The sequence below is a fragment of the Rhea pennata genome, chromosome 3 (assembly GCF_028389875.1).
Source record: "Rhea pennata isolate bPtePen1 chromosome 3, bPtePen1.pri, whole genome shotgun sequence".
Classification (NCBI taxonomy): Eukaryota; Metazoa; Chordata; class Aves; order Rheiformes; family Rheidae; genus Rhea; species Rhea pennata.
Window position 1 is genome coordinate 68736944 of NC_084665.1, and position 26832 is coordinate 68763775.

Below are 26832 nucleotides of genomic sequence, written 5' to 3' on the forward strand. Positions count from 1 at the left end.
TGGTAATTGGACTAATGCTGCTTCTCTGTATTTTCTCAACTTATTTCACAGACAAATTCCCTGCTTCCTTTGACAGAAACTAAACAGTGCCGGGCAACTGCCACTGATGTAGTGCTTTGGATGGCAACCTCTCTTAGTATACTATTACTGTTGTTGGAATTCTAGAAGGGACAACGAGATAATTTCAGGCAAATTATTAGTTGTATCTTCAAGCATGAAATAACTTTTTGAAGACACCAACAGCAAAATTATTTAAATAATGATTTTTGTTAAGAGTTTTCTTCACTTCTGACTTGAAAATGTCTCTTAATTCAACTAGTGTTCTTGGGGTGTACTTCAGTTGCAGGAATGTGAGTTAGTTGTCATACTGTGAGACAACCTGTATGAGTAAGAAGAAAATAACTATTTCTCTTAGCAGTACAGCAGTAATGCTGCTAAAGAAGTAATAGTGGGTCATCATTAGAACTACCTATAAATTTTCAATAAACCACAATTAGGAAACCAGACACAGGCATAGGAATTTCACAAATATCCTCAGTTATTTAATCTGAACTTGGGAGACTTCACTGAGAGGTAGAGCAGTATGTGAAAACAGATTTATGTAGCTATTAGAATATCAGGTGAGTTCACAAGGGCTATACTGAGGCTATGCTGCAGGTCCCTTCTGCTGAACTTGACTGCACTTGATCTACTACTACCCAAGTGAAGTACAGTAAGTATTAAACATCCATATCAAATCACACAGGTCCTACATCAGACAGAAAAGATAACTGATCTGTTACATTCTATCCTTGATTTGTTGATAGGAAGAATCTGTTTATCTTGATGGCCGAGTGATGGATGTACACATTAACTGGCTTAAGCAAGAATACATGAAAACTCAGAGGAACTGGAAAGAAGTTGATAACAGAATGAATGTGACTATAGAAATACGGAGAAAGATGATCAGTGATAAGGCACCTTTAAAAGAGATTCTCAGACTATTTCCTTTCTTAACATGCCCTTATCAGGTAACAGCTGGTTTTAATAATGGCATTAAATTCTATGATACAAGTATGACATAAGTGTGGGTGCCTATTTTACTGTATGTTGTAGTAAAGTATCCATCAATATTGTTCTTTTTAATATAACCCGAATTTCTGCTGCTAACCCCACTTCAGAAGATTCAACAGTTGTGTATTAAATATGTCACACACAACGGAAGTGGATTATTTAAAATACTTTGATGATACTTGATACATTTCTTCCCCGTTTTGAAAAGAAAGAAAACCATCTCCTCCAGTTTATAATCTTATTTTACTCAGCTAGTCTTATCCCATCTTCAAAGCATGCATCTCATTAGCTATTTTCAGTTTTGGTTTTGAGGAGTGCAATAATACCCATTTTTTCTTTTTCTGTTAGCTTTTTAGGGAGTTCCAGCTTCTCACACACATGGACATTTATAAGAAAACAGTTGAGATTTTGGAGACTTATTCAGAAAACATATTATCTTTCTATGTGGTGAGGAGTAATCCAGTTAACATTATGCTGCAAGAAAATCTGAAACTGCACACTGAGGAGGACATTCTGAAATGTCAGTACAAATCTTCTACACACTGTTTGTCTGAATTTTGTAGCAGCTAATTGCTCTTACTACTATAACTCAACCAGCTCCAATTTTACTGCAGAAACATTTTAACATTTCACAGTTGCTTGAAAAACATGTACTAATAATGGGAAAACATTAAGAGTAAAAGCTAATAAATTAGAGGGCAAATCAACTGAGTAAGTTAGATACTGAAACTATTTCTTTCTATTGAATAAATAAAAATGTAGGTTTGATAAAGTTAACAACTGCCCTGAAAGAAGTATTGCTAAATGAGTAAATTACTTATTTCTAGGTATGCAAAGTTTTGCTTATTTTCAGAAAATCCATGGAGAAAACTCATCTTCTATTTCAGAAAGAGAAAGAGTCCTGAAAAAAAGAGACTGCTTCCTTTAAAAAGGGAAGTATTGTTCCTAAGGTTAAAATCTTGATCCCAGTGAAATACTGGAAAAAGTAATTATGTACCGCTAATTCTATTTCAAGTACTCTGTCTCTGCAGAGACATATTTCAGGGATAAATGCACAAAGTATTACTGAAAGCATAAAACCTCTTGAAAGCAGTTATCTATCATACTAAGATGTCAGAGGGAGCGTGTACCTGCTGCCACTCCACAGCTTTCAGGCTCAGAAGTCTGGGGAGTGCCATCGTGCAGCGACAGCATGTTTCTCTTTATTCTTCCTGAATTGCCACTCTGGATCCCTGCTCAAGAGCTAAGCTCTGCGAGAAGTACTCCTTAGACTGCTACTTTCTCTCAAACATAACACCGGGATGTCAAATCAAATGTAGTATGCTCTGAATATGTGCATTTCCTATAGGAGTTTCACCCATTTTACTACCAAGCTGTTTCTTACTGAAGTGGCCAGTTTACGTTATGATACTGAGTGAGTTTTCGTTCTTACAAACTTACTTACAAAGATGAGTGCTCAATCACCCACAGTAGATAAAAAGCGCCAATGAATGATTTGTTCAGAAAACCTTTTTGGACTTACTTTCTACTTGTACTTTTGGCCTTAGAAAGCAATGGATTTATATACGTGCATACAGGTTTTCATGGGTTTTTTTGCTCTTACATAGTATGTCCACAAGGATCCTATTGGAAGTATGAATTCTTAAGTCACAAGGTCATTAATTTGTTGCGTTTTCTGATGAGTAACTTGGCTTTGGGTATATGTGCTGTTGATGAAAGGATGGTAGGTTACAGACAGGTACTGTTAATAGCTTCATGACGCTTAAGAGTATGTATGTGACACTAAATTATTCCAAAGCCGTCCTGCCCCCTCTAGCTCAGCTTTCCTTCTGCACCACTGACTCCCCCATTGCCTTTACCTTCCTTCATCTGCAATAGGAGGCCTGCAGGCAGGTTGGCCTCTCCCTTCTCCCCCTGGCAGCAGCTGGTGTTTCCACAGCCACTGCTGGAGCAGCGCATGCTTGCTGCTTCAGTGGCGCCACTGGTTACTGGTATGCAAGAGCCTGTCCTGTGAGTGGTAGCCAGTACCACATCCTGGGAGCTCCTACAGCACCAGCTCGTACTGCAGCCTTTGCTGCAGGGTGAAGCCCTCTGGCAACAGGGCTCGCCAGAGATTATGGGGGAGAGAGCGCGGTTTGGGGAACCCAGCAAGCAAACTCCACTAGAAACCACCCAAAGGCCTACTTACGTCTGAGATATAGATAAATGTAATCGGAGTACTGGGTAGCAGCATGTCATGAATGGTTTGAATGCTACTGCTCACTACAAGCTGGGGCACCTAAACTTTTACTTACAGTACAATCTGCTCTTCCAAATAGATTGAACAACAGTTCTGCTGCTGAGCTGTTAACTATTTTCTAAGCCACAACCTGCTTGGTTTTTATTTCCAGGCTGATACTGTAGTGTCAGAATGGTTCCATTTGTAATTCAGTAGAAACCCTTGCCTTTTTGACAGATATGAAGATGACTGCTGCATGTATACTTCTGCCAGATGTCTTTGGAGATGATTCCAGTCTGTTTGCTGTGGTGAATGAGGAGGTAGGAGACAGCGCCCCAGCAACCCTGGGGGGGGGGGGGGGGGTCTCTTCCTCATATGAGTGAGTTGCCTGAGCGCATCACTGGCCTTTTGGTGGCTCAGTTTAGTTCCTGGAAAAGGGATGACGTTAGCCTGCATTCTGTGTAATATATTCATTTCAATACTAGCTTAATTCAAAGCACTGTTACTAAGCTTGCTTAATTAATTATCTGAACTGTTGCAATTTATAATCGAGTCACAAAAGTGATGCTGTGATTTTTTTTTTTTAATTGCAGGTGAAGGTGGTAACACCAGTGTTGAAAGTAAAAAATCCCTTCAATGTGAGTTTGTGCGAGTTTGCTCTGTACATGGAAAACGAAGAGCTAACCCAGCTCGATGACTGCACCATGGCTCTGGCAGCTTTGGTGGCTGCATTTCATGTGTTTGATATCCCATGTCCAAAGGGAATCCACAGAACACTGAACTTCCTGGAGTCTCTGGTCTTTGAGATGAGAGATTCACCATCCCTCCCAGCCCAGGTGAAGGGAGGACTGGAGCTACCTAAACATCCCAGTATTTCATAGTGCACACAACACCTGCCACAGCAGCGTTTGACGTTGTCACAAGTAATCCTGTCGTTGTGAAGATAAATCTCTCATTCTTTCTGGTGAAAGCGGATTAATAACTAACTCAGTTGTGTTTTGTAATGCTTTTTATTGTATTGACTCCTTATTTTTAAATTTAAAACCTGAGCATTTTCATTATTTTAAATGGAAATTCTATAGCAATATTAGCATTAGAATAAAATTTTATAGTTTACAGCATGTGTTTGGTACTATTTTTCCAAATGGAGCATTTTCCAAATTCAGATCACATTTTGACTGTCAGTTTAAAAAAAAAAAAAACTTGCGAATTAAGTTAAGCACTCTGCTGCTTCAGCTGTTAATACATTTAATGTTTTGAAGTGACGCAAAGATTTGTATGTTGCCACCATTTCACTACATTATGCTCATTGAAAGTGTGCTGTAATAATTTCTTGCACTTCAAACTGGTGGGCCTGCTTTTTAATTGCAGGATGGTGCACTTTTGCTATTTTCTCCATGCACAAAACTTGAACATCTTGAATTTACTAAGTAAGAATTCTAAGATGAGCTCTCAAAGCATCAAGGTTGAGTTTATCTGGGATGCGGTCCTGTGCCTTTAACTGCAGTTTTGGTACTAGGGAAAGAACTACTCATTTCTCTGAATTTGTTAAACTGTTGAATTTCTTGTCTGCCCACATGGAACAGAGGTCACATCCTCTCTTCTGTAGCCTCCTCTTGTCCCTAACACAGCCTTTTTTAACTCCTTGAACCTTGAGGGCTGGAGATCCCGGAGGTTACAGCCTGAGAATGACGGGCTTCAGACAAGTTTGATGATGATGGGCAGTAGAAGCAGCCAGCAAACTTTACTTGAGCTACTGCATTAATTACTCTATGCAGAAACAAAAAGGACTTTTTATTTAAAGTCTGTTCAATCTCTTCCCAGTCCCCAAAACATCCATGTAGGCAAAGCAGTAACCGTGGTCATCTCTGCTCTAATTTTAAACACACACACACCTTGCAAGATCACAGAAGTTTTGTTAAAGCCTGGTTGTGCAGGGCTCAGTCCAATGCTGAGATTACAGTAGGAGTAGGAGAAAATGCTGTGTTTAAAGGTGAGACTTCCTTGCTGAAGTTTTAGCATCTTTCACTTGGCTCCCATGCAACCCACAGTGGCCCCTGAACATACAATTGCTGCGCTACCTCCAACACAAGATTCAAAATCCAACCAATTGCTATTTTAAAGATTCAGTAGGTTTTTCTGAGTACTTTGAGAAAGAAACCTAATTTGTTAGGTGTAATCTCTAACACAAGCTGCTATGCTCTGTTAATACAAAAGAGGAATTCAGTAGAGTACATAATTCTGCATGTCTTCACTATTGTTAATAGCTGCATGAGTAATTTTAAAAGGGTGCTATCATTTAACAGAGGTTTATTCTGCATTTTTAAAATAGTATTAATTGGAACCCATTTCTTAAACCACAGTACGTTGTAAGTAGGTACACAAAAAGTAACTGTAGCAGCCCGTCTCTTTGTTGGGTCTCACTGAAGGGCTAGTTCAGCCTCCTGGTTTCCAGTCTGGCAGAGGTGCTCAGGCTCTTCACTGGACAGAAACACCCACCAGGGTTCACTGGTCCACAAGGGAAACCCCCTGGAAGCCTGACTGCGTATGGGGGGAAGAGCATTGGGAAGAGATGCCTGTGGCTACAGAGCCACCATGGAGGAGAGAGACACACACAAGCTGAGGGTTCAGGAAATGAACTACTTCAAAGGAAGAAAGAAAATTTGACATTTTAGTACCTGCATGAGCAACTCCCGCTGTCACCAGTGACAAAATCTAGGACCGGAAATGGGATTCTGACTGTTACAGCAAGTGGCCTGTGAGCCTTAGAAGTGTCAGGAAAGAAGAGAGAGCAGTAGCTAAGCTGCTTTTTTTAAAAAACATACTCAAATTGAACTACAGTGAGGAATTACAACACCACACCACCCTCTCAAACAGCAGGATTCATCTGTGAGAATCCTAGGCATCCACAAATGTAACAGACATCTCCAATTCAGATTTTATTTGTATTGTCATACAATAAGAGTGCAATCTGAATGTACAAATTTTAAACAAAATGTAAAAATATTTATGCAACGCTATGGAAGGAAATTAACAGAGCAATGCAACTCACTTCATACTCACCCTGTTTTACCTCATATTATGGCAAGTACCAGTCACCTAAGTGATCTGGAAAGGGCACACAGAGTTCTAGAAATCTTAAAGAACTCCAGCCGAAGAAGCCAGCAAAACTATGGGAAGATTTAAAATTCTCTGAGCTCTGTGCAACAGAAATGCTCTGTTTGTTCGTAGCTCTTAAGGCCAAGCACTTGCCCACCTCAGCACTAAGGAGAGGGTTTCCAGAAAACCTGATCCAACACTTCTCCCTCTTGTGGAAGTGAAATTCTGGAACAATCCTCAGCATACAGGTAGCTAGGCTTTCTCCAATTTAAAGTGCATCCGGTTTACATCTTATGTATATATACCAAGTGCAACAACTATTCCTGACAAACAGTTAAACGAAAGAAGGGTGCCTCACCTAAGTACCTGCTGGTGGAACCTGCAGCGTTGATTGATGAACTGGTGAGGTTCATGCCTTTTACCTAGGATGTGCTTAGGCACTATATGCATTTAAGTATCCCTTTCCTCCTTACTTTGTCTTTCCCTATACTATGCCTTATTTATTTATTTATCACAGATTTTCAAACTAGGAAGTAGAGAGTTAATTCTCCCACCTTTGAGAAAACAAGCATATGTTGAGCACAAAGACAGAACAACTGTCCAAGTTTTAGCACACAGTTTTCTCTACTGTTGCAGTAACTCTTGTTAATATTCTTACCTCAAAATATATGCATTTTCCTTCACGTACTGAAGGGCTGTAGCAGGCTCTCATGTTAAAAGGCTGGGACTCTGTTGTGCAGCATGAACAGAAAGTCTTCTATGAAGTCAAACTTTATTTTTCAGTTGCAGCCTTCTCTATACTGATCTTTTGGTAGAATACATTAAAGATGCTGGTGGAAAAACTCACATAACATTTTTGTAATCGTGCAAAAGTAAAAACATTCAGTTATCAAAAATGCATTGTAATTTCAACCCCCAACAAGGTTTTCTTTTTTGTTTTATTACAAGCAGACAGACAGTTTTATAATCTGTAAAGTTATATGCTGTAGCATAAAGTGTCACGTATGTAACATTAAGTAAGTGTTTCATTTTTAAATTATGGCACAAATTCATATTAGCCATAACAGTCTCATCTGGCTAGCTGTAGCCTCATTTTTGGCTAACTAGTTTTTATTTTGATAGTACGAAGTAAAAGCTACTGAAAAGAAAAATGGGTACATGAAGTAGAATTCAAGAATTCTTAGAAAATATTAACATTCCCTCATATAATACAGCATAAATAATTCATGAAGGTTTTCTTGATGTCCAGAGAAAGTCAGGGATCCTAACCATCCATGGAAAATTAGCGCCATTAGTTTGGTAAATAAGACTAGCTGACTTGGTTGTTATACAGTAACTCCTTAAAAGCTTGAGCACTTCCCAGGATTCAGATGTGTCCTCACTCCAGGAGAACATAAATAGTCCACCAGTGCTGAACCTACTTTTCTTCTTTTCTGAGTCATTATTCAACATTTCTTGTGAGTCTTTGTGCTTTGAATAAAACATGAGCTCCAGTGGAGAAAGCTGGCTTGTACATATTTTCCATTATCTTCAAAGTTCATTGTGTGAGTTTTTCTCTGCAGCTTTGAACATCAGAATGGAATTAAAGATTTTCAGGGCTGGTCCCAGTTTAATGCTCATTATTTTGACTATATCTGATTGGGTCATTAGCAGAAATGCTTCTCCATCAATTTGCTTAAAAAAAAAATACAACTATCAATAAAACTCAGAGTGCAGCAACAGAGATGTTTCAGATAATATGAAAATAATTTTCAAGCAATTTCAGACTAGGTGTACAGGAATGGCTGAATACAAATACTTTCATACTTCATGATAGTTTAGTTTTGAACCTTTTAGACAGATGAGCTAGTTCAAAACAAGAGGATGACAATCTTCTTTCTGTTGGAAAAAAACTGTTTGGCTAATCTTTGTCTAACCACCTTTTATTTTCATACTGACAGTAAGAAGTAAAAGCTAGTAAAGAGTATAATGGGTACATGAAGTAGAATTCAGTTGTACTGCAACACAATCACTCTTTTTAACCTCTCAGTTTCTCCTTTTATGCAAGCCTTCAGAGGAAAGCTGCTGCATTTAACATATAACCAAAGAACTGAAGCTCTCTTCAGCTCCTTTTCTTCATGAAGTAACAAAGAATTAAAATTAATTTGTGGTCCCCAATGTAAATAAGGAATTGAGTAGGTAAAACTGCCTCTTAAACACAGACAAAACTTTTGAAAACACTAAACATTTTTCTAGTGTTATTCTCTACGAGTGTTATCTTACTAAACACAACTAGTGATTATTTTCTTGTAAACAAATCACTGTGTTGGCAGCAGACAGTGTAAAGCATAAACATGAAGAGCCACAAGGCAAAGCCCTAATTTAAAAGGATTTTCATTTTACTAGGGCAAATAATTCTGTGTAAACATCAGGTCACTTAGTTATCTGTAGTAAGTTTTCACCGTCACATAGGCAAGACAGTTTGGCCTAAAATTCAACTGTGGTGCACTGCTTAGGCTTAAAGAAACTAATCTGAGATGTAAACAGTGTAACTAATTTCCTGTAAGACTGGTACAAAGACTTTCAGAATCAGATAAGCTGCAAAGGAAGTAACGAAGTACAACACAGCACTCTTAATTTGAGAAACACTGCAGTGAGAACAGGATCACACAGCTACCACAATTACTTTCTACTCATTTTGTGCAAAGCCTAACTGGGTGGGCTCAAAACCGAAAGTATGGTAACGTGCGGGTGCCCATCTTTTTGCAACATCTTAATATAAGCAGAAGGGCCAGGGTTCGTTTTCACAGCAGCAGAAGCTTGACCCAACACCTTCCACTTACGGAAAGGTCTTTCATTACAAGCCAGATAGGGAATTAAAGTCTTTCAGGCGCCTTTGTCAGAGTTACAGTAACAGTATAAGCACCGGACATAAGAAACAGGGCAGGACTCCATAACGTAATGGTTAAGGCATTTACCTGGAACTGTGGAGAAATAAATCGGTGATTCAATGACTAGGTCAATGTATATCTAAACATTAACTGGGAAATGAAAGGGAAACCCCTAGCTGTACTCTTATCCTGCTTCCTTGCCTACAAACACTGAGCTATAAAGTAAAAGACCAGAAATACCTAACAGTTGGATGGTTTTTTTTGTATCTGTTTCTGGTTTTAAGAGATTAGGCATCTATAATTCTTGGGCTATGTCTATAGTAATAAACAATGACTGTATTAGTAAACAGTGTCAGAGAATGGTCCCTGGGATGGTTTTGGCACAGGCCAACTGATCCTCTCTGAAACAATTTCTAGGCCTGTTTTGGGAAGCTTGCATGGTAAGAGACCATTTCCAATAGATAGTCTGTATCTATGTTAAACATACCGATGAGGCCATGCCAGCTGGCCTCACTGTGACAGAACGTGCTAGCGTGCTAGCTTTTATCAATCTTTATTCACCGGAGAGACTCCCTAAACGACACAGGGTCTGAGTTCGGCCTGGATCCTGCCACAACTGCAAAACACCTAAAAGCTGAGCAAGTGTAAAATGCCCAGAGATGCAGCCTGTCAGTTCTTTGATACACCACTGTAATGGTCACTACAAAGTCTTAAGCACAGCCTGAAAACCTTTGTCACGTAAGAGGGTTACCTGGCTCTCTAGCATCTGTACACGTTTTCTTCAGGAGGTGCATTTACCTCCTCAAGTCTAAGTACCACAATTACTCTACACTTGAAAGGTTGGTTGACTTGAGCTATTTCAGGATCATATTCTGCCTGCTCAGGTGCTCTGGCTGCGGTAGGCACCTGAACCCTCGGCACTCTGACAATTTCCGACCAAATAGTCTTCTTGAAGCTAACAAGCCCTTGAGGGAAGAAGGGGGAACAACTAGGCTTAAAAAGATCTACTATACCTAAAATCCCTATCACTTCCCAGGGACAACTTTGGCACAACAAGCTTTTCAGATACCAGAAATGCATGTTTGGGGTGTTCCCAAAGTAAGTATATACTCCCTTGAACCTAGTGAGAAGCATTCAGATATTCTTATTTCCTGCTTATTCAAATCATAGTTGCAGACTGGCTATAGCAGGAGGAAGAACTTCAAGAGTTAGGTGTGATTAGAGAAGATGCAGAGTTTTAACTCTGCAACTCAGGTAGTTAACTTCAACAACTGTTCTGTTTTCTTTTTTTCTTACGAACATCCTATGAAACAAACCATGTACTTAAAAAAAAATTCCTCAAACTAGATTAAGAAAGAGCATTAGGAAGTGAGGAAGTTCTTTCTCTTCTATGATTAGTTCTAAGTAATTTAAGTTGCAGCGACAAAGCTAAATGAACACACAGGAGAGCTGGTTGACACTTATCTGGTTTCATGTTTCATATTCCATGATACGCAAAACAACCTAATCTTCCAGACATTTATTTCTGACTTTAAACATATGCTTCATGTATATACATAATTTATATGTATTTTCAATGATAAAATAAAATTAATTTTCCACTAAGCTTTGTATTCTATGTTTGCTTTTAATAAAATTCACCCACCTCATCTTTAAACACCTTGCCATGCTCTTCACATCCTGGTAAACTCCGTATGAATTCAGACACCTGCCACCAAAGAATACAATGAAAGCTTTTGTAAGACCAGTGTTTTTTTCAAAATGGTCTTAAGAAAGACTGGCAAGCATTAAAGCAAAGGTTTTTAACTCTTGTTTTTGCAACTTCAATTTAGGTGTTCCACCCTCTTCTATCAAAGCATGCAGTCATGCAGCTGGATACCTAAGGACAGGATTCACAGAATCAACAAACTGAAGGAGCACCTGCCATCCTAGTTCACAAGACATCTAAGAGTATGATACAGCTAACTCCCTCAAAAACATTCTGTTTTTTATATCTAGTTCAGTTCCAGAGCCATGAATCCTCTCTTGGTGAGTTACTTCTTATAAACAGAAATGGCTGCTGCCTTCCTCTCCTTTACTCCTTCTAGCACAGAGATTAACCTTTATCAAAGCTCCTATTTCTTCTTCCTCTCATTAGAGGAGCTCTGACTGCAGAAATGTGCTTTAATCATAGGTACTTCTGATCAGGGACTAAACTCTGACTATCCAAGCCTTTCTACACTTACACAGTTACAAGTCTCTGATCTTGAAATTAGGCATCATTGTCTGCCCATACTCATACTATTCCTCTTCATACTAGACTCCCACCCTCCAAAACAGTGTGCACGTCCAAACTACACATGAAGTGTAAGGCCAGCAAGGGCTAGCCCATAAACTGTACCTGGGAAACGTTTGTGAGGATGCTAGATGTTACCAGTACAGACATACCCTGAGTATCTAATCTGTTGGGTTTATCAATTTTTTCCCCTCTCTAATCCCAAATATGTATGTATGTGTGTGCACACACTCGCACACACACACACACACACATTTATTTGTGTCTATCTATCTGTCTATCTATGAAGGAATCCTTACTGCTTGCAGGGCTGGATGGCAGCTGCACAGGCATTTTGAGGATCAGTTATGTTAAGTCTGGCTGACTAATCCTCTGAGTACCTATGCATCATTGGTATTACTACTTATGGCATTAACCTAAAGCTCTGAATCAACCATGAAAATTCAAAGGCAGTGGGAGTGAGATAGAACATATGGGGGAACCTACCTCATCTGTACTCCATTTAGAAACTTTACTGGCTGGGATCCCAGCAACACTTGGAAGGAGCTTGCTCTGTTGTTCCCAGCGCAAGGGTAGGCCAGGGATTTGCAACTTAGAAGACGCAACAACTGGTTGAGGAACAAGCCCCTGGGTACTGGGTTCTTCAACATCTGCAGAGAGTTCAAGTAAGCATTAAATCCATCAGTCAGTGATGAAATCAGTTGCAGTAAAATCTTTCATTTCTGTTGATGTATTCAGGCCTCCTTGCAAAAACTGTACAGCTTTGCTTACAACAGAATTTAAGTAGTAGTGTGATTTCCTCTTCCACTAGTATGACTGTGAATATACTGGGTCTATACAAATGTAACTATTCTTGCCTGGAAAAACTTTTCCAACACAACACAATTCAATGCCAGCGCAACACAATTCAATGCCAACACAACTGTCACAGGTCATATAATTTTAAGTATTTTGGTAAAATACATCACACCCACTGCTGCTTACACAGCAGAACAAAAGCTAACTTAATTCCAAGGCTGAGCTATTATAATTTCATCAAAACTAGCACTACACTGCTACAAAATTCCAAGGGTGAATCAGTTGTACAGCCCACGCAGCATTTATGCCTCATCCATAACAAGACATTTTTCAGTACTTCTGAGCAAAAAACACAAATGTCTGCAAATTCCCTGCTCCCACTTTAAATGAATGTTTTATATGGAAAACAACATTTAACTCTTCCCTGCTGCTACTGGGCTTTCTGCAAGGCCATTCCCTGTTTTAACACACTTATCTGTAACGCCAGGAAGGAGACTGTCATCCCACCTGCCTCAAACGTAATGTACAGGTGGGAGGACAGCTACAGCTGTTGCTGCTGCTGTCTGGAGAGCAGTAGCAGTTGCGGATGTGTGTAGGAGGAAAGTGTGAAGAAGCATGTCTCGAATGATGTCAACCTGCATAAGACATATACGTTCATTTACAGCAGGTCTGTGTTTCTATTGGAAATGCAAAAGCAACATGCTTGTTATGATCTCAGACTTGAATGCTTCCCAATTGCTGAATAAAATTATGAAAAACCTCTGGAGTTAATTTCTGAATGAAAACAGCCTACACAGAATCTGTATCTAATATTCCTTTCTAACATGACTTCACACAATCACCCACTCTCTGGGCTATTCTTGTTTGGATTACTCACTTCTATAATAGCTCCATTCTGTTTTCATTTTTGGGAAGTTGCTGTTCATTGTTCTCTCTCTTCTTACTGTTATAGTCTTTATATGTTTTATATGTAGTCTTTATATGACAACTAGAGCACAAATTCATATTACAGATTTCTGCCAGCTCAGGGGGACCAGTCTAGAACACCCAATGTGGCCAAATACAGGATTTATCTGCATTTGTGTTTTAGTTCAAGCTAGGAGTATTTGAAGTGACTCTCCTCACTTTCCCCACATTGGTGCACTGCATGAAGCAGTTTGAGAATGCAAGTTGGATTTATTTAGGATGAAAATCAAACCAGAATTAAGTTCCAAGAGCACATTCAATGTGCCCCAAACACTACTGGGCATTCAGTGCATGTCATGAGTAAAGCTCAAGAAGTAAACTGCCTGAAATGCAGATAATGTGTACATTAATCATCAGCACTATGTATTTCACTTCACACATCTGTTTCTACCTGGTCATACTACTTGCTAATGCAAAAGAACCCAATGCAGCACAGCTGTCTGCTATGGTAGACTTGGGTAAAACAGCAGAACTGCATTTTCATGCATTAAGCATAAAGTTTCTTTTGTGTTGGGGGAGAGAAGAGGAAGGAAAATGATGCTCTGGTAAAAATACCAGCACTGTAGGCATAGCAGGTACTAGGAAATCACTCTGCCACTACAATATATAGGTTATTCTATGCTGTAAAGCCATCTTGAAACTAGTTTCAACTATCTAGTTTAAGCACCTGCACCTACCTGTAAAGCTGAGAAAGGCCTCTCCAGAAATCCTGCAACAAACCAACTTTCTTCACTATGAGTTTGTACTCTTCTACACCAGTTCTGTCATCTTATCTGAACCAATCTACTTCAACTCAAGCTCACACCACTTTGCAGCATGTGTTTTTCACTTCTCAGACTCTCTTCTGCTCCAGCCTCTACCTCTCTTTCCAGATAATTTTGCTGATTTTTCCCAAGAGAAAAATGAAAAAAATGCAATTCCCTGTCAGTTTGATCTGCCTTTTCTTATCACTTAATTAACCCAGTCCTTCTCTGCTCTTCCATATACCGAAGATTTTTGTGCTCATCTCTTCCCCCAACCTTGCTCCAAGGATCCCACTTCATCAAACTCCTTCTTGTAACTACCTTTAACTCTCACTCTTCTCTAGATCCTTTCCTCCAGTCTTTCCTATCAATCTCTTCCCACTATCATGCCTGTTGCTCCAATCTATAACCCTCAGCATCATCTCAATTCAAACCTTAGTTCTCTCCAAGCTCACTGAACCAATATACTTCAGTCTCTCCCATCATTAAAAAAATATTTTTGAGTTCGATTGCCTCTTCAATTTTTGTACTATTACTTCCTTTCTCCCATTCACCTCTATATGGCATCATCAAATGAGCACAGGATTTCTCCTCCAGTTCCACCCTAGCTTCTGCCCCTTTCACTTGAAATTATGCTTATCTGAGTCCATATTGCGTTCTTCTAACTCAAATATTGATCTTTTTCCATCTGATCTATCATGCTTTTTTTTTTTTTTTTTTTTTTTTATCATCTCAACACTCCTTTTTATAGTCTTGTCATTACCCAGTTTCAGTGATTCACCTTGTTCTAGCCTGCACCTCTAAATGGTCCTATGGCTTTGTCTTTGAAAAATCTTCCTTCCTCTACCCAGCCTGCATTAGTAGGAGCTCCACAAAGTCTCTTTAATGATCTCAACTTTATCTTTGACAGCTTTACTGACAGATTCTCTCAACTCAAACACTTACCTCTACTTCAGACAACTCCCAAATCTCTGTCCCAGAACTATCTTCTTTGGTCTAGCTGAAAGTCTTTATCACTCCAAACTCCAGAGTACAAAACCAGAACTCAGTCCTCTGCATTGCATCCTCTCCCGTGTCTTCACTCCATCACTCATGACCTTTATTTGTTCTTCAAATCAGATCACACTCAAGGCTCTCACACACACACACAAGCTACAGTTATTCTTTCTGAATTTTCACTGGCTAACTTTCTTCTTCATCTATGTAGCTGTAACTCTCCTCCAGGATGTAATGACACGTAACAATTACTGCAACATCCTGTCCTCTAGCTTATACAAGTACAGTCTCTCCAAAATGCTGCACACAACTCTTTTCAGAGCTTTCTCTTGGGTTCTTCTGTCCATCTTAAATTTTTGTTACTTTCAAGATCTAGCCTCACTTTATATTCAACATTCATTATTCAAAAGTTGACTCCTAGTCCAATTAGTCGGAATTGTCAGCCTACTGATTAGAATTTTAAATAAAATCCTCATTTTTTTCTGCAGTATCATACTCATACTCTCAGAATTGATTCCCTTAAATATCTGCACTTTCCTGCTGTCCTTCCAAAAGCTCCTTAGAGCTCCTACTACTTCTAAAAATCTCCGTGACAAAAAAGTCATGAGGCAGCATGCATGCTGAATGAAAAGTCTATTTTACTGAGAAATACTTTTGTCATTGTTTTCTTGAATCCCCTATCCTTATCCCCCTGATATTTTCTTTCTAAAAAAAGTCTTGGATTTGAAAATTAAAGTTTATTAGGCTTTTTTTTTGTTCTCCAGTTGCAACGCATGTAATACATTGATATTGTAGCGTAAGTAACAGACAATAATATTATATGAAGAAAATTCCAAGCAAACTGCACTCCTAGCATTTCTGCAGGTGTAGAAAGACGTATACCTAAGAGTGTATCAGAACAGGCAGTAATGACAGCTAAAATATTCTCTTTCTTCCATAGCAGTTGTAGTTTATAGCTTTGTCAAATTCTAACTGTTCTGTCCCACGCTGCGATTTTTTTCAAAACTTCAGCAAACACAGTTCAGCTGGTTATGAATGAGATTAGCATCAGATTAGCAGCTAATAAGTTCACTAAAGTGACATTTCCTAATGCTGAACCTTGTCCTCCATCTATTCAATCAAGAGCTGTAGTAATTGACATGAAAAGGTATTCAGTGCCTAATGCCTTGCGGATCTGGACAAAAATGCCTCTGTTTATCAACAGAGTCTTATCTGCCTCACATACTAAACTGCACAAAATGAGTATGAAAAGTGTTAACTTACGCAACAAGAAGAAGCAGGGTTAAAAAACCAACTCCACAGCAGGTGCAATCACATCCTTGGCAAGGAGTTTAGGTTTAGCTGGGGTAACTTCTTGCAGAAGACAGTGCAAAAGGCAGTATTTTGCCTTCAATCTATGCCTATAACATTAGACTTCCGAGTTTCTGCATAAAAAGCACCCCCCATCTCATGGTCTTGTCTTCCTCACTTTGCAAGCCTTGGTTTCAATGGAAAGGGAATCTCTGCACGCCAGATAAAACATACTCCAAAATAAACTCTCGATCTGTACATTCAAGAGAACAGGACTTTGGGGTGCACCGTGCAGCTAGCTGCAGCATGGAGCTACAGCTTTCTTGCACCAGAGGAAGAGAGAAGAAACAAAATTTTTGCTAGCACTAGGCAAGATAGCAGAAATAGATGCAATAAGTTTACCATTTTAATCGTAATCACTGTCCTCCACTGATGTTTCTTTCAGTTTCAGTCCACCTGTTCCTACATTATTCTTAATACTTAACTGCCTTGTCATCCTTCTCCCTGAAATATCTGTACTTCTTACTTCACCTCTGTCTTCTTAGGTACCTTCCAGTAAAATGTAATTTAAATTTACAGAAGCTAAATGGCAAATACTCTTTGGCATTAACAAGAAACACTAACACTATTCGTGCCCCCTCTATGTTCTAGATCAGACCTTCAAACACAGGATTTGTGTCCATACAAAAGCTAGTATAAAAGGGCTCTGATTTCAGTGGAGCTCATTGACTCTAAATAATCTTTCTCCAAAAGAGGAAAACAGAAGCACAGTACGTGTCTTCTAGAGTATCAGTAGAAAAACAGACAAATGAGCATGGCAAAAATATGTCAGAGAATCATAATGTAAGAGACATGCAGAAAAAACAGGGCAACAAGCTCAGCTAGTCCACAGGAGTCTGCCCAATTGAAACTACTTAAGCTAGAGCTTTCTGTGGCTACGATAGCACAAACTCAGAGATCAACTCCCAATCTAAAGTTTCGGTACTATGCCACATTTACATGAATAACGCCCCAAGTTAATATATATATATTTAAATGAGGTTAAAAGAATCACTCTGTAAACAACAAAGTAAGAAAGTTTTCTGGTTTTACAAATCTAATTCTGCAGGACTCCACAGGAAAATGCATCCTAAGTATTAAGTAGAACTTGTTGATGAAACTACATGAATTTGGTCAATATTGAGTTCTGCCAGAATCTAAATGCTTTACAAAATGAGGCCAGTTTTCTTAGAATTAAGAAAAAAAATGAAGAATTTAAAACATTCTGAACTATTTGTACTTCAAAATTTTTGTACTGTGTTACATAATGCAAAGTCAACATTGAAAGAGTATGTTTCTATTCTGCTGAAACAAAATACTTAAAATGACCAAAACCAATTTTTCTTTTCATTTGCTTTAGAGAGATTCTTTTATTTTCTCCAGAAATCTGAACTGCAGCACACTTCAAAATACCTTCACAATATGGATTTCTAAAATCTTTGCATAGCTCTTGTACTAGATAGATTCTTTCCTACTTTACACAGTCTTCACAGTACCTCTCACATCTATTTAAAAAGCGCTGGCAGACAAGCATTGTTTTAAGATAAAGTAGGTGTATCAGGGGTTAATAATTAGAACTAAAATACTGCCTTATATTTGTGTGATGTTTGTGTCAGGCTCTGTTAGTCCAGAGGAATTTTCAGGGTTTAATGAAGATGATCTTCTTTAAAATTTAAGGCAGCCCTTAAAGAACTACAATTACTGAAGCCTTCTTTAAGATTCCTGACAAAAGTCTTATGCATTTTGTGTATTGTACAATTAACCACTGAAGAAAAATATAAAAAGTTCAGGAATTAAACTACGAAATTAAAACCACCTAGCTTCTCATTGCTCCTGTATGAATTGACATACTGCATCAAAAACTGCACTGAAACAATGCACTGTAAATAATGCACACAGTAACTAAGTAGTCTGACATACGGAGTCTCACACATGGAAAGTAATTACTCAGAACTGCGATGCTTTGTTTTTGCTCTGTATTCTTTTTGAGTAACAAGGACAAAAATGAATAATGAACAGTTACCTTGAACTATCAAACCAGGTCAGTGAACAGTCAAGAGTTTTGACACAGCAATAACATAATCATACAGAATCACAGAACTAAAGAAACATCTACATTGGAAGGGACCTCTGGAGATCATCTGACCCAACTTTCTGTTAGAGCAGGGCATTAGATTAACTTGTCCAGAGTACCTGGTAACTTGGTATCTTGACAAGCTGTCTTGTCAAGTCAAGTCCTAAATATTTCCAGCAGAATACATCTACTACTTCTCTGGGCAGCCTATTCCAACTGTTCACATGGTGAAGAATTTTTTCTCATATCCAGACAGAATTTCCACTGAAGCAACTTGTATCTACTGCCTCTTGTCCTGCCATCATACATCCTTGAGAAGAGAGTACTTCCATCTTCTCTGTAAATACCTCTGAGTTATCAGAAGACTGTAAGCCGCTCTTCCCAAGCTTTCTCTTCTCTAGGCTAAACAAAATAAATTTTCAATCTTTCTTCATGTATCAATTTTTTCAACAACTTTGGGTAGAATAAGCCACCTTAACTTTGCATTATGACTCCAGTGTCTGAACTCTGCATCTTTAATTTTCCTTTCATTGAAGCTTTTGAAGCAATGAATTAATTTTATACCTGTACAGCTCTCTTTGGCTTAATCGCCTGTTTTTAAATCCAGAGGAAAAGATAATCTTGAAATGAAACTTTTATACCAGTATTCAATTTACATTCACCTTTACAGCTCTGAAAAGTTCTTAGCAAATCCTCTGTTGATTACAAGATAAAGAAACAAAGGGGTAAAAGTGCTTCTGTCAAAAGATTTTTGGAGGCAAACAGTGAATGTGGAAAGTAAGCTGCAGTGCACTTTCCACAAAAAATTAAAAAGATTATCATATTCCTTTAGATCTGCAGATTTTAGAACCAGACAAATGAAGTATTGCCAAGTTACCTTTCATTTCATTTGAAATGAGTAGCTTATTTTCCATCTCCTCTTCTTCACACTCTTTGTTCTTTATGGAGTCCTTTGTTTGTTGCACTCCACTGAGGAAAACAAGATGTTCATTTTATATTATATCATAAAAATCACTAAGCATGATAAAGTCTCTTGCTAATTATGCAATATTGTTACTAACACTGAAGAATTCCCACACAATGAAGGCTGTATCATCATAAAAAAAAATTAGAGGATCTAATTTCTAACTTACACAGATGGCAACACACCTCTTGACATGCATTTTATAGTAAAGTTCAAAAGCAGTACAAATTAAACATGAGTCAGATCAACATACTTGAGTTCACAGCTAGAAAAAAAAATATATATAAGGCAGTGGATGAGTCTGCAGCAGAGTACGGAAGACTGAAAAAACACTGTATTTGCATATGCTGCATTTCCTACAAAAGCTCACCGGTTAACCAGGCATGTTTCAGGAGCCATGTTAAGCAACATCTATTCCTTTTTTACTGTCAATCTTCATCTCCACCCTATTCCAAATCTTGCACTGTACCAGCACATCATTGTACAATTGTTAGGGGTCTCACTCATTTTTTTTTCCTCTTGTTACTTCTTATCCAGCTGATAAAGTAGCTGTCCTTGCCTGCTGACTGTTGCTGCTCCCTCAGCTTTGCCAGACCAAATATCTGCACTGAGGGAAGACCCTCCCTTTTAATAGGGAAGAGAAGTGAGAAGAAGGAAACTGCTTAAAAAAGAAAATGGTATTTTCATCCTAGTTCTAGTCCATCGGAAGTTTCAATTCAAACTCTGTCTTCAGAAGCTATTTCCAACCAGGTTTCTTGCAAAATGAAGCTTTTGTAAACTTGCTGATATTATGTGTATATTTATTCCCTTCTCTCCTTAATACTTGAGAACACATTGACCAATTCTGACTAAACCATCACAGATGCAAAGGTCTCACAGATATGAGGTAGATAATACACATTTTGTAAAAATAGCCACCAGACACAGAGACCTTAAAGTCAACACTAAAACAAAGCCCACTACATGAACTCATGCCTTATTAGATACCAGAGAAACTATCAACAAGATGATCTTTAAAAATGCCCCAAACCTGGATAAAAAGCCTGAACTAGAGCTAACATCTTATTAGACAAGATTAGCCAATCTCATCACATAAACTCACAAAAGAAACAGGCCTGTTTAATTCTATTACTTATACATACAATCTATTAAATATGAGTAAACATTTAGGCAATAAATCAGGCAGGAACTGTAGTTCCCTGATATCAGCATAAGTATGTAAGATACACTACAAATGGTGCAAAATGAACACCACAGATCAGAAATCTAGCCTCCTTAGTATTTGACATGACACAAATGGTATTACAGACATAGCTAATGGAATAAGTGTAACAAGTCTGTCTTCTTTTGGCATGACTAACTTCTTTACAGTATCTTTCTCAGAAATACCACTTACATTTATTTACTGAAAAAATATTTTTCTAACCCCCAAATATGAAATCTTTTGAAACATGATGTGTGCAATTAATTCTGGAGCCAAAGCAAATGATAAATGTGATTCAACATTAAAAAACTTGTGAGGAAACACCCACTTTCATATTTTCTCGAGGACAACTTTCATAGAAACATACATCCAGAAATTTTGCCTCACTAGTTAAATATAGGATTATATCACAAATTGAAAGGTTTAGGGGATGAGGGGGAAGATAAATCGATTTTTCTTTTATAAGCTAGCACCATTTGATCCCCAAGACTGTGTAATCATCCTCTTAATTGTAAGTATTTCCAGAGTGTAATATCAATTACAGTGAAATTCCCCATCCACTGTGAAGACGCACAGCCCCTCTATCTTGAATTTTAATCTCAGGAACAGGCTGCAGTTTTTTATGCACATACTTTTGCAAACTGATTTTCTAGCATGAATGAACATTTGCAGGCATACATATCTGTTACTGGTGGGAAGGGTAAGGAGAAAAAGAAGGCAAAGGCAAAGGAGAACTGGAAATTAGCTTTCTAAGCACCACTTAGATTTAACACAACACATTAAATCTTGTGGTTGGTTGTATAGGTAGTTGGTTCTTCAACCAAGTACTTCTGTGAAACAAAAGATTACGTGGAACATGAAGACTTACACACTGCATTAAAGTCAAACGCAATTCAATCCATACTAGGAGCTCAGCAGCTAAAGAGCACACAAGTATGCATATCTGTGACTTCAATTATGCACATGTACTTTGAATACACATCTAAAAAGATCCACTGGGTATTGCAATAACCAGATGCTCAATATTTAATAACTCTAGCAGTTCATATACTCCGGAATGTTGTGACGCCCATGTTTCACGCCTTTTTAAAAGGAATTTTATTCAGCTGAAGGTTCTCTCCAATTGTGCTGGAACTCACAAGGAATGTGAAAGCTGGAGCATGAAATTCAGATAGGCATCAGTGTAGTCAAACAGATCAAACACAAACTGCAGAGCCTTTGGGTACCTCAAAGTTGGCAGAAGGTTGTTACTATCTGATTGAGATTGACTAAACACAGTGAACAGATAATTCGCTATTTCAGGGTGTCATAAAAATAGCACTCTCTAAAAAAATGAAAGATCAAATAAATTGTCCGTTAATTAAGTTTTAAGAGAAATTTGTAAAGTCAGTGTTTATTTTTAAAAAAGGAGGATTTATTAGAACTATGATTAAAACAATGAAAGACAACTATCTTACATACATTTAAGAACTACTTAGGAAACTGGCTTTTTTTCCCCCCTGTTTATATTCACTTGAATATGACTAATGACATAGAAATTATTTTCATAGCACAGTGAGAATACATCATAGAGGAGTTCTTCAGATTTTTTATTGTTATGTCCATAAACATGCTGGGAAAAGAAAAGTTTCTACTTCTTCTGAAGCAGCTATTTTAAACTAATTTAAAAGCTTGTTATTTTTTTCTTAGCTATATTCCATATTCCTTAAATGCAATCATAGTTTAAGGAGAATTTGAACATATAATTTCACTGGCTGCATGATCTACTATGAAGAATCATACCTGAGATTAAAAACATTATTATTGATAAAATATTAATTCCACTTGATATTCTTCATAGTATTTTCTCTGGAAAAGTTATAGTAATTACTTCAAAAATACGTTCTTATTCTACGGATTCCACCTATTCAAACACTGTCTGAAAACACAGATAAGGTAAGTTTAGTCTCATGCTAAATTTTAGTGCTTCTTCTGTAATTTAAATTTCTTTTAAAAATATTCTTCCCAAATAAAGAAAAATTTTGTTTTATAATTTTGCAAACTAAGAATTGTTTGTCACTCTTCAACTGCTAAATGTCATGAAAAGTTTGTTCACCATTCTAGCTCTATACACAGTAAATTACAGAAGTATGTATTACTCAGTACTTTTCCCCCATAGCTAATTATTGCTATCAGGGGAAAAAAAAACAAGGAGTAAAAAAATAAACTGTTTGTATTCTTTCTTATTTGTTAGTTAGCTTCTTAAGAAGATACAGAATTATTTTATTCCTCTTCTGAACTACGATACTTCCTCCATCATGATTATGATTTATATAAATGTGAAGTATGAATAAGCTTGCTGGTTGTCTTTGTAAACCATTGGCTGATCTGAATCATGCTAATCTAACATCTTCACTGATGAACAATTCTAGCCTACAGGAAGACATTGCTATCACACAGTAGAACATTCTCCAAAGAATTCACAGTATCAATGCCTGAAACATTCCCTGAAGATATTCTTTCTGCTGAGGAATTACAAATTAATTCAGTTTCATCTCTTTCTTAGGAAAGCTTGCTCTTTCTATCATGTGCAGGAAGACTCTGATCTCACCCCCACAAGAATCTGCTCAGTAAAATCTGGAACTGGCATTGAAGCTGGCTATAAATTTCTCCAGGAAAGTTCCTGACCATAAGGCAGATAAATTGTTCAAGATTCATGACCATTTGAGGATGGGATTTTGTATCCAATTCAGATAATAGTGGATGTTATCTTTTGTACCTCTGCAATCCCAAATAAGTGACAAGTAGTTTAGCTTTAGAAAAGAGTTTCAGATGAGGAGGATATGGTAAGACTGTATTTCTTCTATCCCTCTCCTTTTCTCCAGGGCATATTTTTTTTTCTTTTTTTAGATTAGATAAAGGCCAATCTTATATTTACGACCTCCTTATCTGACATATTTGGATGAGATGCAGCATTAGGTGATGACAGATCTCACCATTATGAAGTATGAAATCAGTGTGGAGATGTATCTGAAAGTGGTAGATACCGTTCATTTTTTTTTCCTGAATTAGTCCTGGATAACCTAGGCTAAATCTTGAGCTACTCTGCAGAACAAGCATAATCTCTGCACCTGTTCCAAGTCTGGTTTAAACTGATGCCACCAACTGTAAAATAATCTTCTATGTCTTTGTGTAATGGTTACACAATGGGTGACTATTATAGTTACCAGGTACTACTTTAACGCATATTATAAAATGTAAATCCTAAGGAACTTCCACTACCAAATAATCTAGAATTAACTTGGAAAGCTAACCATTCTTTCAACCCAGTTAGGCCTTTTTTTTTTTTTTTTGGTCATACAGACCCTCTCCAGGCACAGTGACCTTGATCATCACAGAAAATGACCAAACTGAAGAACTTAAGCTCTCTGTAGACATAGAGGCTCATACTTGCAGGAAATTTCTTTCTATTCTATTTCTATTTTAGAATCATAGATTTTTCAGTATTCAGAAATGAAGTAGGTGATTTCTGGAAAGTCTTATATGCAAAGCTGAGACGAGCCTACCATGACTCCTCATACCACACAATGCTTGAATTTAGCACACTTTTCTGCTCATGCCCCTTGCAGCAGTATCATCTATAATCTTAAAAGATACAATCTAATTCGTCTTACTCAAACAAATTGCTTGAAGACAACTGCAACTGTACACACACAGGGAATGCAGAATGTCTGTAGGGATCCTACTCTGGGCAGTAGGAATACTGAAACGGTATTTGGAACTAACAACACCTCAGTTAACTGCTAGATCTGAGCTTCCAGTTCGGCTGTTTCAAAAGAACTAATGTGACCTTAAGTGCTACAAAAAGAGTAGCAGCACAGAAGACATTTTCTTCCTGTCCATGGCATTTCAGAGACTGACATGGACCAATAAGTATAATTCTGAAGTTCACATTCTAAAAAGGAGTATTTTAAAAAAATTGGTAATAGGTATACAAAGGTCATCTAAAGGCTAAATAAAGGCTTCCATTCTGGGGAGAAAGTATCAGGTGCTTAAGTATCCTTTTGTGAATATGGAGAAAGCAGAGAAATTACAGACCAACTACAAGTTGGATGCCAAGCCTATTCAAATGAACAATTGGGTATATGTTTTAACAATTTGTTGGAACACATCATGAAGGAGAGCAGTGGATTATCCATATGTCTGCAATGTTTTTATGCAGGAGGTATTAGGACCAACAGAAAGGTAACTATGAGATTTAACTACCAGACTAAACAGCAGTCAATTCAGGTAATATAATGCAGGGTTGCTGGTCAGACTACATTTTTTTTTCTTAAATGTTAAACATTCAGGTTCTTCCAGAGAAGACAGAAATACACATACAGCTTTGTGCATCTGGCAGAGACAAAATGCTACTTGCATTATATAAAATTATTGTATCTTATTCAATAAATTACATATATTGTGTATTTATGTAATTAATATTTTTTTCATTGAAACTGATGGGAAAATAAAGAATAGATTTTCAATTACTGCTACATAGCTTTTGAGATTTTTTTTTAGGAATACATTTTTTATGGAAGAAAGGAATTGCTGACTAGATCAAAGTTTCAGGAGATTTAATTGCTTCTTAATTAAGCAGCAAGTTTCAATCTTTGAACTTTACTGTGAGGTATTTACCCTAGAAATTTAACTGTCCAAAGTCTCTCAAGGCACTTGCCATTAACAGTAACACTTACAGTTCATATATTATGAACATATGATAGTACTGTTAATATAAAGATATAATAAATTATGTTTCTTGTTCTAGGGTGCCTTACTTCTATTTCTGTAGGAAAACAACCAATAGAACAATGCACTGATACTGCAATTAATTTAAAATGTAGGCAACTCTATTCCCTCATGTAAGTCCTTGAAAACACTGAAGAGTATCTGCTAATTTCAAAGATAGCTCAAAGACAGCCACAAATACAGCTTTCCAATACTGGTCCAGAAACTATCCCATGCCATTCTTTTGTTAAAAAATACTCCAAAACTTAAGAGTTAAGTAATTACTCACTTTTAAATGTATGTACATACTCCCAAACATAAACTAACATATTTGTAAAGAGAGGCAGGGAAATCCCAGGTCTAAACTTCCAGTAATTTCTCTGTCTTGGAGTATTTTTCTTTTCCTCTCTGATTTGCATTATTTATTTCTTGCATACACTGCGACACCATTTCTCTTCCTCCCTATTTCTAATATAAAGACAAGTGAAGAACTTTATGCCTTTCCTCACTGCTTCCAAGAGTTCCACTAATAGATCACTGTACTGTACTGTGCGATAAGTTGCATTTTATGTTGACAGTCTCCAAACAACCCATACTTTGAAAGGAATTGATAGTTACCCAGATGGCTTCTTTTCTTTCACATCACATAATAGGGGCTTCCTGCAAGGAGATTTACTTTCTGGATCTTCCTGCTTAATCATTTCTGACACAGACTTCCCAGATGATCGATTATGAGTTGGAGATTTCACGCCTATATGATCAGGACTAGGGCATTTTCTATTGCTGTTTAAAACAAATGATCACAATGTTTAAAGCTGAGTTGAACAGCAGCTGAGGTGCTGTTCAACTTATTTTCTCTGTTGGTAAAGATTTATTAGTGTAATTAAAGAACTGTAAGCTATAAGAATTTTTTTTAATTATATAAGTTTCTCACTTGCCACAAACAAAATCATATACCAGGGATTTTCAGAAATAACAACACTGAACTCCTGTTTCTCTTTAAGTCAAAGGTAAAACTAGGTAATTTAAAAGGAACAGAATTTGACCAATAGAATTTTTGATAATAAACTATTCACCTCAAAGGTTTGTAACACACACACACACACACACACACACACACACACACACACACAAACTACAGCATCATTTCCTTCCTATCCCTTCTCTCCTTCTCATAATATACATTCATATATCTAGGACTCTTTAAAAATGCTACACAATCTCTCAGTTTGGACAATGAAAAAAACAGTAATTGATGCTGTCCGTATCACAGAGGATACTGATGAAACTGTTTCTGGCTTCATTGGGAATATGTTCAGGTTAATTGTCAGAGGATAATTAATACACCTTTGATTTCTACAATTCTACACTTGCAGGAATAATCAATTCAGGTAGTGCTCTTTAATAGCTGGATATTTTGTTTCTAAAGCATAGAGCTGAAATTCTCTCCAAGAATGTAATTTAAAATACTAAAAATATGAATAATATTGAAAA

At 37.4% G+C, this 26832-nt stretch overlaps 2 protein-coding genes across 4 annotated transcripts in view; one reads left to right on the forward strand and one right to left on the reverse strand.

Moving 5' to 3' along the window:
• The window catches only part of SAMD3 (sterile alpha motif domain containing 3), a 49231-nt gene extending 44844 nt beyond the window's left edge, over positions 1-4387 (forward strand). For all 3 annotated transcript variants that reach the window (XM_062572558.1, XM_062572557.1, XM_062572559.1), the window contains 4 exons: positions 807-1010; positions 1402-1573; positions 3509-3591; positions 3865-4387. In XM_062572558.1, coding sequence (XP_062428542.1) covers positions 807-1010; positions 1402-1573; positions 3509-3591; positions 3865-4152 — 747 coding nt within the window. In that variant the 3' untranslated portion in view covers positions 4153-4387. The remainder of the gene's footprint in view (positions 1-806; positions 1011-1401; positions 1574-3508; positions 3592-3864) is intronic.
• Positions 4388-6243: 1856 nt separating this feature from the next.
• L3MBTL3 (L3MBTL histone methyl-lysine binding protein 3) overlaps positions 6244-26832 on the reverse strand; it is a 78186-nt gene continuing 57597 nt past the window's right edge. The window contains exons 17-21 of the mRNA XM_062570911.1: positions 25957-26121; positions 19299-19390; positions 12002-12165; positions 10886-10948; positions 6244-8044 (exon numbers count right to left, since the gene is read on the reverse strand). Coding sequence (XP_062426895.1) covers positions 7901-8044; positions 10886-10948; positions 12002-12165; positions 19299-19390; positions 25957-26121 — 628 coding nt within the window. The 3' untranslated portion in view covers positions 6244-7900. The remainder of the gene's footprint in view (positions 8045-10885; positions 10949-12001; positions 12166-19298; positions 19391-25956; positions 26122-26832) is intronic.